Source organism: Nothobranchius furzeri, chromosome 18 (genome assembly GCF_043380555.1).
Source record: "Nothobranchius furzeri strain GRZ-AD chromosome 18, NfurGRZ-RIMD1, whole genome shotgun sequence".
In the NCBI taxonomy this organism is placed as follows: domain Eukaryota; kingdom Metazoa; phylum Chordata; class Actinopteri; order Cyprinodontiformes; family Nothobranchiidae; genus Nothobranchius; species Nothobranchius furzeri.
Genome location: NC_091758.1, coordinates 30,692,414 through 30,707,997, shown reverse-complemented (window position 1 = coordinate 30,707,997; position 15,584 = coordinate 30,692,414). Strand labels below are relative to the sequence as shown.

General features: G+C 43.4%; 1 protein-coding gene across 1 annotated transcript in view; it reads left to right on the top strand.

The window, feature by feature from the left end:
• The window catches only part of ltk (leukocyte receptor tyrosine kinase), a 66,376-nt gene that overhangs the window by 37,785 nt on the left and 13,007 nt on the right, over positions 1 to 15,584 (top strand). The window contains exons 16-19 of the mRNA XM_015969994.3: positions 1,013 to 1,198; positions 1,850 to 1,948; positions 13,462 to 13,623; positions 13,711 to 13,821. Coding sequence (XP_015825480.3) covers positions 1,013 to 1,198; positions 1,850 to 1,948; positions 13,462 to 13,623; positions 13,711 to 13,821 — 558 coding nt within the window. The remainder of the gene's footprint in view (positions 1 to 1,012; positions 1,199 to 1,849; positions 1,949 to 13,461; positions 13,624 to 13,710; positions 13,822 to 15,584) is intronic.

The window sequence follows — 15,584 nt, the reverse complement described above, 5'->3', positions numbered from 1 at the left end:
GGGAGGCGACTCTCTGGCACAGCGAGACGCTTTTTGACGCCCACGGTAAAACGGAGATTTTACTTAATTGTGACCTTTAAACTCTTGCTATTTAACCTTCGCCTCACCCCCACCCTACCCTTTACCCAGTATGTCGGTCTAAATTTTCCGTTAAGCGTGTTTGAGAGGAAAGATGAAACACGAAACAATGCTTTGCATGCGCAAGCTGGTTAAGGTTAGGATGGGGGTGAGGGGAAGATTAAATTACAAGAGGGTAAAGGTCACAATTCGGTCAAATGTCCGTTTTACAGCGAGCGTCAGATACCGACGCTCTGGCACAGCGCGTCGCCTCCCGACGCGCAGGGGCTCATCACCTGCTGTCTTTTCCGAGGACTCCATCTTGTCGGTCATTATCACGTGACATTGACTAGTCTATGAAAGGCATAAAAATTCAGTACAGAGCAGTGAAGTCGACCAGCTGACTAGTCGACTAGTTGATACAACCCCTACTGGCTTCAGATGTCAGTCATTGGGGAATCCCGCTATACACTGTCGAAGAAGATGTAAATAAACCCGTTTTCTAAATAACGGGCTTATGTACCTCTAACTGCTTTTGACTCAAAAAAAGCCCAACTGTAAATAGCCCAAAGTTGATGTCAAAGCCAATTTAAACACGCCACCGCCATCTTTGTTGTTCTGCTTTGTTGCATTATTCCACCCACCAAATTGATAGAGCACTGTGATTAGCTGACCAAACCAATAGAGTGCTGATTGGCCCACCATACTAATAAAGCACTGTGATTGGCAAGGCACAAGACTGGTCAGGCCTGTTTATGTTCAAATGGAGCGTGGTTAGATCGCCATGCAGAGCAAAATCCTTTTGCTTGGGCTCCAGTCTGTCAAGTTCTGCTTTAAAAAAAGAGTAAAACCTGATAGCGATAATTTGCTACGGGACAATTCATTGCAAAAGCCAGCCACTAATATCAGACAAACATCTACGAGCTGATTTTTAATCCTACTAAACTGTTTTCAGGTGGCGGTGGTGGATGGAAGGACAGTCCCAGTTCTCACCTGAGTGCTGGCAGATCTCTGATGGAAGGTGCAGTGGGAGGGTCTTCATGCTCTCTGGCACTGTCTAAGCTCAGCTGGTCCACCTTTGGGGGGTTTGGAGGTGGAGGTGGCGCCTGCACAGCGGGAGGAGGTGGAGGAGGGTACAGAGGTGAGAAAATAATTATAATAATATTTTATTATAAAAGAAAATCCGTTGTTTGAGTTTCAGGTGCTTCTGTCTTCTGCAATTGTTTTTATTATTACTGTTGTTACAATTGCTTTAAAGATTTTACAGTTCTTGCCTTAATCTCAGGAGCGATTTAGTGTTATTATTCTCACCAACATGAACAGACTCCTGTTCAATTAAATTATGATGCCTGCCGCATTTATTCATAATTGCCTGCAGTTTGTTGAATGTAATAATGAGCAGCAGCATCACAAACAGAAAAATCATTGAAGATCAAATTAAGACACTTTTGGAGTTTGAATAAAATATTCAGATGGTTGAGATGCAGAGCAGAACGGTGACGAGTAGGAGATGAAAGATGGATGGTTGCAGGATGAGCTGAAAGGCAGAGTAGAACTACAATGAAATCTAAAGGCTAAAGGCTGATTAACGCATCGATTAAATCAGGTGAAATGATACTGAGTCGATGCAAATCTTTTTGACAGCATGAAGAGAAGATTAAACTGGAAATTCATGAATATATTAAAATAAAATAAGAATTGTCTTCATCTTAGGCTTCATTTATGGGCTATCTTTTGTTGTTTATCTGACCAAAAAAAACATCTTTGTGGATTTTATTATTTTTATGAACAGGAGGTGATGCAGTGCTGATGGATGAGATCACAGCCGACGGGCAAAACGGTGTTTCTTTCATCCATCCAATGGGAGAAATTTTCTTACAGCCTCTCGCAGGTGAGGCTTACACTTTTGGATATTTAGTCAGCTCAAAATTCCCCTGGAGTGTTTCAATACATCAATTATATGGTCATAGGTCCAAAATGCAAAAATCAATCGAATAACTAATCATCAACACTCTTTAGTTTGAAAGTTTTTTTATTTTGAAATTCTGCTGACATGCTGTTTTGTGGTGAGCAGTGAGAAAAGTCAGGAGAGAACTTGTCCCTCTGCTGAGTAATGATTGTGTTCAGTCACTTGTTTCATATCGAATAGGGATGTAAGAAAATATCGATATGGCAATATATCGTGATATTTTTCTAGCAATATTATATCGATATTCAAAAGCAGTGTATCGGAAATATCGATATGGCAATATATCGTGATATTTTTCCTGCGATTATTACATCGATATTCAAAAGCCGTGTATGTAATTCTTGAAAGAATTTACATGCAAACTTTTGTGTATTTTCTTTTCGTTTTGTGCAATTCAATCGCCACCCGCTAGTTGGTAGCAGTGTGAAACGGGTTTTGTTTCCACCATTGAAATGTAAATCCCTCCATCATGGTTCAGATACCTCATGTTAAACATGTTACGTATCAGTTTGGACTGTTTATTGAACATTCTTACAATAAATTCAGCAAAAAAAAAATTGCTTGTAACGTCTGAATGAATGTATCGCAATATACCGTGATATATCGTATCGTCTCCCCTGTATCGTGATATGTATCGTATCGCCAGAATTTCAAAAATACACATCCCTGATATCGAATGGAGGGTCCTACAGTATATCGAATCAAATCAAAATGGTGATCACCGTTTGCTGTATTGATATTATCGTATTGTGACCAAACACCCCTACCCTAGAGTAAACCCCTCTACCAATCAAGTCTGTGGCAGAAATATAAGAAAACATAGAAAAGACCGTCATCTGCAAATAAAGACATTCTAGATACAATGGATGAAAGCTCCTTAGGTAAACATTGCAAAGTCAACTGTTAACATACGTCCATCTTGGGGTGGATTTAAGTGGCCTCACTGCAAAAACATAAATCCATATCTATATCTCGCCAATTCCCTTTCCTACCCTCACCTATGGCCACGCTTTGGGTAGCGACCGAATGAATGAGATTGCGGGTACAAGCAGCCGAAATGAGTTTTCACCGCAGTGTGTCTGAGCGCTCCTTTAGAGATAAATCTGCTGCTTGTCCACATCGAGATGAGCCAGTTGAGGTGGTTCAGGCATCTCGTTAGGATGCCCCCTGGATGCTTCCCTGGTGAGGTTTTCCAGAACATCTAACCAAGAGGAAGACCCAGGACTATGTCTGATGGACTATGTCTCTCAGCTGGCCAGGGAACACCTTGAGATTTTCCTGAAGGACCTGGTCCAAGAGGCTGGAGAGAGGGAAGTCTGGACCTCTGCTTAGGCTGCTGCCCCCACGACCTGACCCCGCATAAGTGGACAACAATGGATGGATGGATGGATGGATGGATGGACCCATGAATTCATACAGCTAATAAATCATTAAACGGTAAAGAGTGATAGCGTAGCAAAAATGTTACATGAAGACAACCAACAGCAAGAATGACACGGAAATGGAAAATGTTTCTAACAGTTGAATAATCCAACATCTACTACCCATGCGGCATGGACAGATGTCAACAGAGAGAACTTCGAACATTTAGATTTTGTGAGAGAGGTGTAAAACTTTTATTACTGCAAACACTCATAATTGCTCTCATGGTGCCAGTTTTTATGATATAAAATTAGTGCTTGATTTGACCTGAACAAGTCTGAAGCTCTGACTAATTACAAATATTCTGACACAAAATGATGCACAGATGTATAAAGCATGTGGACTTAAGTTAATGTACCTTTAATTTGAGGGTGTAAAATGGAAGTACTCATGGATTGTTGCTCTTTAATGTGAAAAACGTGTGTTTTTAGGTACTTTGGCATTGATTCAGAAGCACTTCCATGACTTTTTGGGATATTTTGCAGTCATTTGAGTTGTTGTTAAGCTGAAGGCCTGAATGGCTTCTGTAGACTGTCTGGCAACATTCAGCTGTGAAAATCCACATGCATAATAAATATGTCCTAGAAAACAGATAAAAAGAGTGACAATTCCTCATAAAATTCAACAGCGAAAAAGCTAATAACGTCTTTAAAAGCAAATTATTTCGGCTTTCAAGTATTCCTGCACCTGTGTGAACACTCAGGCGCACAAATGAGTGCAGAAATCCTGTTTTGTTTTTGTTTTTTTGTATTTTTTTGAGTGAGAGCATCTGATTCTCATTACTCCAGAAACAGAAAGGCTTCTGGCTAAATCCACAGCCTCGTGCAGCTTGTTGCCCCTGGCGCCGACGGACAGACGTCCCTTTATTTTTTATTTTTTCTAAAAGGCGTCGTTGTTTCACTCTGAGCTGCTCAGTCATCATTCTCAAAAACAATGAATGGATCTGAAACCTAAAACACGTTCAAATATTCTTCTGGAGAGGAAGAAGAAGGGACATTATGCTGATAATTTAATTTATAAGACCCAACGTGTTCATCTGTCATGTGGTCAAATTGACTTCTTGTTTTTAAGTTAGGGAGGAGGTTAATGGAGTGGCACAAGCTTCCTTTTATTCTTTCAGAAGATAAAATTGTGGCATTATTTTTGTCCATATTTGGTTCAGCTGGTTTTGATTTTCCAAAACTCCAAAGAGAGAGAGAGAGAGAAGGAGATGAGTGTAATCAGGTTTGTGTGTTCATGCTGCTTTACCCCCTGATCATAACTAAAAGTAATTTTACCTTTTTAAGAAAATTGGTCCAAAAGGGAATAAATTAGAATTAGCATTGCTAAATGATGTTGGGCAAGCAGCTAAATCAGCAGTTTTACTTGCCTCATTAATGCCTGACATGTTAAATAAAATCAGAAAGATCACATTTTTAAATCCTGAACTGTTTCTTTGCAATGATTAATATAGTGTCCAAATAAATGTGGTTTAATTGTATAAAACGACACAACAATGTGCTTAGATACTTCATCAGAAAGCAGAAGACATGACATTTGTCAAAGTATGTTTATTTTTATTTATTTTTAAGGAAAGCAAAAATCCTGTTGAAGAGGTAGAGGGCTTAAAGAAGCGGTGCTGCTGCTGTTGTTGGACCTATCTGCAGTATCTGATACAGCAGATCATGAAACACTGTTATCTAGGCTTGAACGGTGGGATCCCATGGGTTGACCTGGAATGGGTGTGGTCTTATCTAATCTGGGACAGCTTCTCTGTAGGGACTGGCAATTCTTCATTGCATTCTTCTAGTCTTTCCAAGGGAGTACCACAGGGATTAATCCTGGGCCCCCTTTTGTTTTCCCTTCACCTGTTGGCTCTGGGGGTGATATTCCGGTAGCACAAACTCATCTTGTGCGTGCACACTGATGACTGTCACATCTATTGTCCCTATGAAACAGGGTACAACTGGCACTGTAAAGACCCTCCTAAGCATGTATGGAGGAAGGAAAAGTAGAGCTAGCTATTAGCTTCTTAAATCTTAATGTAGAAAAAAGGGGAGCCATTGTTTTTTCTCCCAATGATGGAGGTGTTACCAAACTGGTTGCTGGTCTTGAGATTCTGCCACCATTTGAAATATACCTGATCGTCAATTTAGGAGTTAAACAAAATTCAGTAGTCACATAAACTGTTTTGTGCTATGATATTTTTCCACATTTGCCTATTCGACTGACCTTTTGGTTGAAAACACTTCCTCCTGTGAGCTGCAATCACATCATCTAGACCTGATCTTAATTTTACGGAACATATGTGGCCCAAAATAGGGTCGAGCTTCCCTAACCCTAACCCTGTCTCTGTTAGATGTGTACCAACATTGTCCGTTTTTAAGAACCAACTTAAAACACACAACTACACCATGGCCTTTGCAGAGACCTGATGATTGTACTTTTAACACTTTTTATGAAGGTATTTTGTGGCTCATGCTATGGCTTCTTTTAACAATTGTTTTTACTGGGTGTGTTTTATTTCTCAAAATAATTGTAAATTGTTCCTTTTTAAGGTTGTGTTCAGTGCCTTGGGTGCCTTTTTTGGCTGCTGAAGGTACTATATATAAAGATGATTCTAAATGTTCTTTAGTTTGGGGCAAAGATGTAAAAATCCACATGATTTTTTTCCTTTGAGGTCATAATTCCTAATATTAGTAAGTAATTAAGTAAATTTTATTTGTATAGCACTTATCACAGACATAAAATCACAAAGTGTTTCACATAGATCAAAACAAAATAAAACAAAGTCATAAAATCATAAATAGATTAACATCATAAAATCAAAATGATCTCAAAACAGAACTAGATTAACATCAGAAAAAATAAAGTCATAAAATTATAAAATTTCATAAACAGATGAAAGATGACAAATTTGAGTTAAAAATAAGAAAATAAAAGGTTTAGGTAAAAGCAGCTTTAAATAAAAGGGTCTTTAGCTGTTTTTTAAAAGTGTCCAGACTGTCAATGCTGCGTAAGGATAAAGGAAGATCATTCCAGAGTCAGGGTGCAGCAGTCTGGAAGGAGCGATCACCTCGACTTTTATATCTGGTCTTTGGAACATCTAGAAGGTTCTGGTGTGTGGACCTGAAGGCTCGGGTTGGAGCATAAGGCTTTAACAGTTCAGTAATATAGGGAGGAGCTTGACCATGTAGAGCATTGAAAGTTATAATCAGGATTCTAAAATGAACTCTAAAGTTAACGGGTAACCAGTGCAGAGACAATAGAACTGGAGTGATGTGTGCTCTTCTGTTTGCTCCAGTTAGGAGCCTTGCTGCAGAGTTCTGGACCAACTGAAGGCAGTCAAGGGCTTTTTTGTTGAAACATGTGAAGAGTGTGTTACAGTAATCTAGACGGGAGGAGGTAAAGGCATGGAGAACCATTTAAAGTTCATGTTTTGACACCAACCTTCGCAGTTTGGAGATATTTCTTACGTGATAAAAACAGTTTAGGACCAGTGGTTTTGAGTGACCTTCAGGAGACATTGATTGGTCAAAAATAACACCCAAATTCCTTAAGTTTGTCTTGACGGCAGAGGACAAATGACCAAGTTTTAGACTAATAAGTGAACCATGCTCTCAGGGGCAATGATCAGGCATTCAGTCTTTTCAGAGTTTAACTGAAGGAAGTTATCTTCTAGCCAGCTGGCGATAGCTGATAGACACTCTAGTAATTCAGACAGTTTGTAGAACTCAGAATCCTTAAAGGAGCAGTACAGCTGAATATCATCTGCATATAGGTGATAAGAGACATTATGAAAAGAATCAAGTATCTGTCCAAGAGGGTGTATGTACAGCAGAAACAACAGTGGACCCAAAACAGATCCTTGGGGTACTCCACAGAACAGATCAGTAGAATCTGATATGATTTGGTTTCTACAGACACTGTAACTTCTGTTGGACAGGTACAATCTAAGCCAGTCTAGAACAGTTCCAGATATCCCCACCGAGTCACCAAGTCTGTTAATTAAGGTGTTGTGATCAACAGAGTCAAAAGCTGCAGAAAGATCTAACAATACTAACACTGTGAACTCCCCGTTGTCTGCAGCCATCATGATGTCACTGGAAACTTTAAGCAAAGCTGTTTTTGTTTGAATGCTTTTTACGAAAACCAGACTGGAATTTATCTAAACTGTTGTGTAGTTCCAGAAAAGTAATCAGTTGATCTGCCACAACCTTTTCCAATATTTTAAAGATAAAGTGTAATTTAGAAATGGGTCTGTAATTTTTAGGCTGAGATGAGTCCAAACTTGGTTTTTTAAGGATAAGTTCAATAACTGCATTGAAAACAGATGGTACAGAACCAGATTGTAGGGATAAATTAATAAAATCTACAATGCATGGGCCAGTTTGGTCAAACATCCTGATGAACAAGGTAGTAGGAATGAAATCAGCAGGGCATGAGGTTGGTTTCATGTGTTTCTGAATGAGGCAAATGCCCTGGAAATCTACAGGAGTAAAGACAGACCATGATTGAGAGGGAAGGGGTTGGATTGGGGGGGGTAGGAAGTAGATGGGGGTGAAAAACTTGCCCTGATATTTCTGATTTTATTCTCAAAGAATGCTAGAAAGTTGTTACAGTCAGACCTTGAGTAAAACTGGCATCCTGAGACCAGATACTATCAAAGCACAAAGAGGACTCAAATGCAGAGCTCACACAGTTTTAATCAGCAGAAGGGATTCCTGGCAGTACAGCACAACTGAACAACTCCAAAACTAACTAAATACACTTTCACAAAGTGTTACTGAGAGCAGGTTCACAGTACTCAACTGAAGAAGACAAACTGGCAAAGGAAACTGTTGCAAAGATGCTTAAATAGAGAAGCCAGGACCCAGGTGCAAGACATGAGGCAGATTAGTGAGGAGCCTCATGTCGTGAAGCTGCCTGTAATGAGACAGGAAGTGAATGCACAAAATAAAACCAGAATACAAATACAATAAAACCAGAAACAAGACTGCAAAGCACTCAACCTGCAGAATCACCCATGACATCACCCCACGCCCCACGCACGGCGCCCGACGGGCCGGGAACATCCGGGTGCCGGTCATAAAAGTCCCGAATCAGGGAGGGATCCAAAACATCGCTCGCCGGAACCCAAGACCTCTCCTCAGGGCCGTAACCCTCCCAGTCAACGAGGAACTGATGACCCCGACGCCGCACAGCCAACAGCCACCGCACAGAATAGACCGGGCCCCCCGCAACCATCCGGGGGGGAGGAGGGGGCCGGGAGGCAGGAACCAGCGCACTCTCCCTGGCCGGCTTAATCCGGCTAACATGAAACGTCGGGTGGCACTTCATGGACCTGGGGAGCTTGAGTCTAACAGCCACAGGGTTAACAACCTTTGACACAGGAAATGGCCCAATAAATCAAGGGGACAACTTACGAGAGTCCGTACGGAGGGCAAGGTCCCGAGTAGACAGCCACACCCTCTGTCCCACCCTGTAAGCCGGAGCAGGGACCCTGAGATGATCAGCAGCCAACTTGTAGGACGTAGATTGTCTCAGGAGGGTGCGACGCGCCCTAACCCAGGTCCTACGACAACGCCGAACAAGGGCATGGGCAGACGGGACGCTGACCTCCCCTTCTAGAGCAGGAAACAGAGGCGGTTGATAACCATACACACAGTGAAATGGGGAAAGACCTGTAGAAGCGGTTGGCAAGGTGTTGTGGGCAAACTCCACCCACACTAGGTGCTTACACCACGTCGAGGGGCACTCAGCGGCAAGGATGCGTAGACCGGTTCCCAGCTCCTGATTTAGCCTCTCAACCTGCCCGTTACGCTGGGGATGGTAACCTGAAGAGAGACTGACAGAAGACCCCAACAGGGAACAAAAGGCCTTCCAAAAACGGAAAATGAATTGAGGGCCACGGTCCGAAACAATGTCAACCGGGAAACCATGGATCCTAAAAACCTGAGACAACAACACCTCTGCGGTCGTCTTGGCCGTGGGTAACTTAGAAAGGGGAATGAAGTGCACCATCTTACAAAACCTGTCGACTACAGTGAGAATAGTGGTATTACCTTCAGAAACAGGTAGCCCGGAAACAAAATCCAGAGAGATGTGTGACCAGGGCCGAGTGGGAACGGGGAGAGGGAGAAGTAGGCCCGAAGGACGTGTGTGGGAGGTCTTGTGTCGAGCACATACTGGACAGGCTGCCACATACTCAGCAACATCATGTCTCATAGATGGCCACCAGAACCGTTGCTGAATTACAAACATTGTTCTCTTGACCCCCGGATGGCACGAAAAACGGGAAGCATGGGCCCAGTGAATAACCTGAGACCTCTGGGTAGGGGGAACAAAAAGCCGGTTTGCAGGACAACCATCAGGGGCCTGAACCGAAGCAGCTGCCTGCTTCACCTGCTCCTCCACAGACCAGGTCACTGCTCCAGCCACACAAGACAAGGGGAGGACTGGTGCTGGGACCTCAGGAACAGAGGAAACTGTGTTAGGCAGGCGGGACAGAGCATCAGGCTTCACATTCTTCGAACCGGGTCGATAAGACACAGTGAAGTTAAAACGTGTAAAAAACAAGGCCCACCTGGCTTGACGAGGATTCAACCTCTTGGCCCGTCTCAGGTACTCTAAATTTTTGTGGTCGGTCCACACGATGAATGGCAGCTTGGACCCCTCGAGCCAGTGGCGCCACTCCTCCAAGGCCACTTTAATGGCCAATAGCTCACGATCCCCAATGTCGTAGTTACTCTCAGCGGCAGACAGCTTGCGTGACAGGAATGCACAGGGATGAACGCGGTGATCCACCTCGGAGCGCTGAGAGAGAACAGCCCCCACTCCCCCCTCGGAGGCATCCACCTCAACAATGAACTGGAACCGGGCATCAGGCATTACCAGAATCGGAGCAGAAGTGAAACTGTCCTTAAGACTCAGAAAAGCCTTGTCTGCCTGAGAGGACCACTGAAACCTGACTTTTGGGGAGGTCAGAGCGTGCAAAGGGGCGGCAACGCTACTGAAACCCCTAATAAACCGCCGGTAAAAGTTTGCGAAACCTAAAAACCTCTGCACCTCTCTCCTCGAGGTAGGGACCGGCCAGTTCTTGACCGCCTCCACCTTTGTCGGATCCATCTGGATCTCCCCCTCTCACAACATGCCCAAGAAAATGAACAGACGACTCGTGGAAGGCACACTTCTCCGCCTTCACATAGAGCTGGTGTTGGAGAAGGCGTTGAAGAACCCTCCGCACATGCTGGATATGGGACTGCATATCAGGGGAGAAAATCAGAATATCATCTAGGTACACAAAAACAAAATCATTGAGCATGTCCCGAAGTACATCATTAATCAGAGCCTGAAAAACCGCGGGAGCATTAGAGAGACCAAAAGGCATCATGAGGTACTCATAATGCCCACTGGGCGTATTAAAGGCAGTCTTCCATTCATCCCCCTCCCTCACTCTCACAAGGTGATAAGCATTCCTCAAATCCAACTTAGTAAAAACTGTAGCACCTTGTAAGAGTTCAAAAGCCGAGGAGACCAGAGGGAGGGGGTACCTGTTCTTGATGTTGATGTCATTGAGACCCCGGTAATCGATACACGGACGTAAAGTGTTGTCCTTCTTGGTCACAAAGAAAAAACCTGCCCCAGCAGGGGACGAAGATTCACGGATTATGCCTGCCCGGAGCGCTGTGTCAATGTAATCCCTCATAACCTGCCTTTCAGGTAAGGACAACGGGTACAGGTGACCCTTAGGGGGCGTGGTTCCCGGTAGCAAGTCAATGGCACAGTCATACGGACGATGCGGGGGCAAAGAGGCAGCCCGTGACTTGCTAAAAACCTCCTTAAGGTCATGGTAACAAGAGGGAACCCGAGACAGATCAGGGAAATCAGAATCACAGCCTGGTAGAACCCCTACAACCTGAGAAGGAGGGGTACTACCAGGAGTAGACTGTAAACAATCGCAGTTCCAAGATAAAATTGAACCAGAGGACCAATCTATGTTAGGGTTATGCCGAACAAGCCAGGGATGACCCAAAATGACCGGGTGTCGAGGAAAACCAGACAGGAAAAACGTAATCATTACAGAATGGTTATCAGCGAAAGTCACTTTAACAGGTGGGGTTCGACTAGACACAGAGCACAACGGATGTCCATTCAAGGCGACAGCCTGCAGGGGCCTTTCAAGAGGCAAAAACTCTTAAGTTCAATTGTCTTGCAAATTGAGCATCCATCAAGTTAACATCTGCACCAGAGTCAATGAGCACCACCAGCTCAACAGTCTTTTCAGGAGTGGAGAGCTGGACAGTGGGGCTTGCACGTTGGATGTCATTAGAAAAGGAGGTGCAACTCACCAACGAAAACCTTCTTAGAGGTCCCTTCTTGTTTACTGGACAGTCGCTGACTTGGTGACCCGGCTGGCCACAATACAGGCAGAGACCCTCCCGAAAGCGGCGTTGACGTTCCTCAGGTGAAAGGTGGGCTCTGCCAATCACCATGGGCTCCTCTGATGAAGCTGTTGAAGCTGAGGACACGTTGAGAGAAGAGTCAGGGGCTGACGCACGCCAACTGGAGCCACCATTAGCAGCGTCCCGCCTCCACCGGTCCGGAGGAGAAGGGAAGTCGAAACCTCTCTCTCGTTGTCGGTCTGTGAGCCTCTTGTCAATCTTGATCGCCAGAGCGATGAGAGAGTCCAAATCCTCCGGCAGATCCAGAGGGGCTAACAGATCCTTGAGTTCACTGGAAAGACCACTCAAAAAGGCATCAAAAAGTGCTGATTGATTCCAGTCACATGCAGCAGCCAAAGTACGAAATTCAATAGCATAATCAGCGACACGTCTCCTCTTCTGCTGCAGCTGACATAGAGCTCTGGCAGCCTCCCTCCCAGGCCTGGTGTGCTGAAAAATTTGAGTGAAACGCTTAGTAAAAAGATCAAATGACTTACAAATGCTCGTGGCCCAAGCCTCGGCCCTGCCCGAAAGGTGGGAGATGAGAAAAGCAATCTTGGCTCTCTCCGTGGGGAAAGAGAAGGGCTGCAGTTCAAAGTGGAGGCTACACTGTGTCAAAAATGCTTGACAATCACCAGAGTCCCCAGAAAACCTCTCAGGACAAGCAAGATGAACAGATAGGCCAGGGGATGCAGAGAATATTCCAGGAGTCACCTCCACCTCGTTACTCTGGGGCTGCGGCATGTGGTTCTTCTCTGGAGGCTGGGTTGAAGAGGTCTGGAGCTGCTGCACCTTCTCCACCAGGTAACTGAGATGATCACTGACAGAGGTAGCAAACTGATCATGTCGAGCATTGAGTTGCCCCATCTCCTGGTGCAGTAGGCTCATCTGTTGTTCCTGTTGGAGGAGCCTCTTCCCCTGAGCCCCCAAGGCCCCCAAAACTGAGACAGAGTCTGCTGAGTCCATTTTTGGCCAGTTTGTACTATCAAAGCACAAAGAGGACTCAAATGCAGAGCTCACACAGTTTTAATCAGCAGAAGGGATTCCTGGCAGTACAGCACAACTGAACAACTCCAAAACTAACTAAATACACTTTCACAAAGTGTTACTGAGAGCAGGTTCACAGTACTCAACTGAAGAAGACAAACTGGCAAAGGAAACTGTTGCAAAGATGCTTAAATAGAGAAGCCAGGACCCAGGTGCAAGACATGAGGCAGATTAGTGAGGAGCCTCATGTCGTGAAGCTGCCTGTAATGAGACAGGAAGTGAATGCACAAAATAAAACCAGAATACAAATACAATAAAACCAGAAACAAGACTGCAAAGCACTCAACCTGCAGAATCACCCATGACAGATACAGACCAGATGGAAACTTTTTATTGCGTGCTGCTTAAAATAGTTTAATTTCTACGTAGTGAAACATTAGAATAGTAATATCAGAGTTTTTCTTGTGGAAAAAAGCTGGTCCCTTCCGCCATGTGGACTTCATTTTTAGCTTTTTATTTATTATTTTTTTTGCACATCTGGGTTCAAGAATGTGAGTTTTTTTTTTTTTCATTTTGATCTGTTATTCATTTTTGACCTTGCAGCCATGGAGGGTCACGGTGAGTGTGAGATCAAGGTGCAGCTGAACTGCAGCCACTGTCAGACTCAGAGCTGCAGGCGAGAGGAAGACACTCACTTCATCCTCTGCCTCTGTGACGTGGATGAATTCCTCGCCAGTGACAACATCACATGTGTCGGTACTGTAGGTACGTTTCACCAGCACCACCTCCTTAGTCAACTTTAATATTTTTTCCCCAAACCTGCTCACTTCTCCTCTCCGTTCTTCCATTCAGCCCCACAGACCCCACCACCCCAGAACCAGCTGCCGACGCAGCTCATCCTGGCCGTCGCCGTCTCCGCGGTTGCGAGCAGCATCGCTCTGATTTGTGCTGGCGTCGTCCTCAGTAAGAGACTCCTCCAGTTGTGTGTGCAGTCTGTGCCCTCCACATTCCACCGGCTGTGAGCGCAGCTGGGTGTGCACGTGCTTCCAGATGTTACTAGCAACCGAACAAGAACCACTTTGATGAGCATCTGTGTGTTGGCTGTGAGCCGGTGTTAAAGGGAGGAAATTATAGGTTGCTGACAGGGAGCACAACATGAACACTTTATTACAGCGTTTTGTCTGGCGACAATGCTCTCTCCTTTGTATATTAGCTGCATGCAAAGACAGTGCAGGTGGATGAAAAGCAGGGCTAATATGAGCTACCTGAAGATGAGCGAGGCGATTATTTAATCTCACACTGTTTATGAGCCTTATTTAGTGGCTGTAGTATAACGATCGCTCTCTAAAACACAACTTGCTGCAAACATCTCGCTCTGTAACCATAAAAAGCTCAAGCAGAAAGCTTTGACATTTAACTACAAACTGAAAATTATCGGGATTATATAGCAGTAAATGTCAGCCTTTAAATAAAGGAAACAGTCGCGATCATATGGACACAAAGATGGCTGTATCCGTAAAACTGTGGGGCATTCTGGAGGGGATGTAAGTGTTGCTTCTCTGTTGTGTGCTCAACATATTACATTTAAGTGCTATTTGCACTCTTTAATATAGAGTTTATTAGAGTAAATTCATGTTTCAGAATCAAGAAATTATGTTATTTTCTCTTTTAGTTGTAAAGAGGAATAAAATATGGATCAAAAGAGGATTCATTTGTTTGTAAAAGGCTTTTTTCATTGAATCAGATTGGTTGGTGATAAATTAGACTATTGCTATGCAGAATTGATCAATATGTGCCTTTATTTTGTAGTAAAACGGGACATGAGGGATTATCTGGGTCATCATAACTATTTTTATCTATAAATGAGAAGGGAATCCTGACATTTTACCCTTGCAGTCCTTTCGTAGAGAAGTTTTAAATTGTGTGACTAGCAGGTTCTCATTTTTTTGTAGCTTTATTCTGAACTCTGATGGGAATGATTCCTGTTTTCATTTATCCTGGTGAATCTAAACTTGTTTACAAGCTTTTTGACCAATCTGATTTCTGCAGCTGATCACGTTTGTTTTGGGTTTTTTAAGTAAAATCAACCACTATATAGAAATTGAACAGAACTAATGAATTCAATAGACCCCTGGGTGGCATGTTATGGTGCTAGGATTGGCACAATATTACACATGTAACTCATGAATTACATATGTAACTTGTACCAACATTTTGTAACTTGTAACATGTTTTGTAACTGTAACTTAAATTTTGTAGCATGTAATTCACATTTTGTAACACATAACTTTTGTTTTGTAGCATGAAATTCTTGTTTTGTAACATGCAACTTTTATTTTGTAACTTGCAAAAAAAATGTATGTACAAGTTTCAAATCACAACTCTCAAAACACACATCCATGTCTACATGTACAAACATTTTGTCCCAATTCTAGCTTCCTTCGCAAAGAACCAATGATAGGCTTTGTCTTATCAGCCAATCATGTGTTTCAGATATGAAATCCTGCTCTAATTCAAAATGTAGTTCTTTACATACTTCAGTTTAAAATGTCTTAAATTACTGCCACCTACTGGCAAAGAGTGAGAATGTAAGCACGTTTGGTTGTGAGCAGTTCAACAGACCTCTGCCCTGTTGTCATGATCGGACAGGGTTCCAAGACTCATGATTGGCTGGTCAGAGCCTGTCATTGGTTCTTTGAAAAAGGCAGCTGGAATTGGGACAAAAT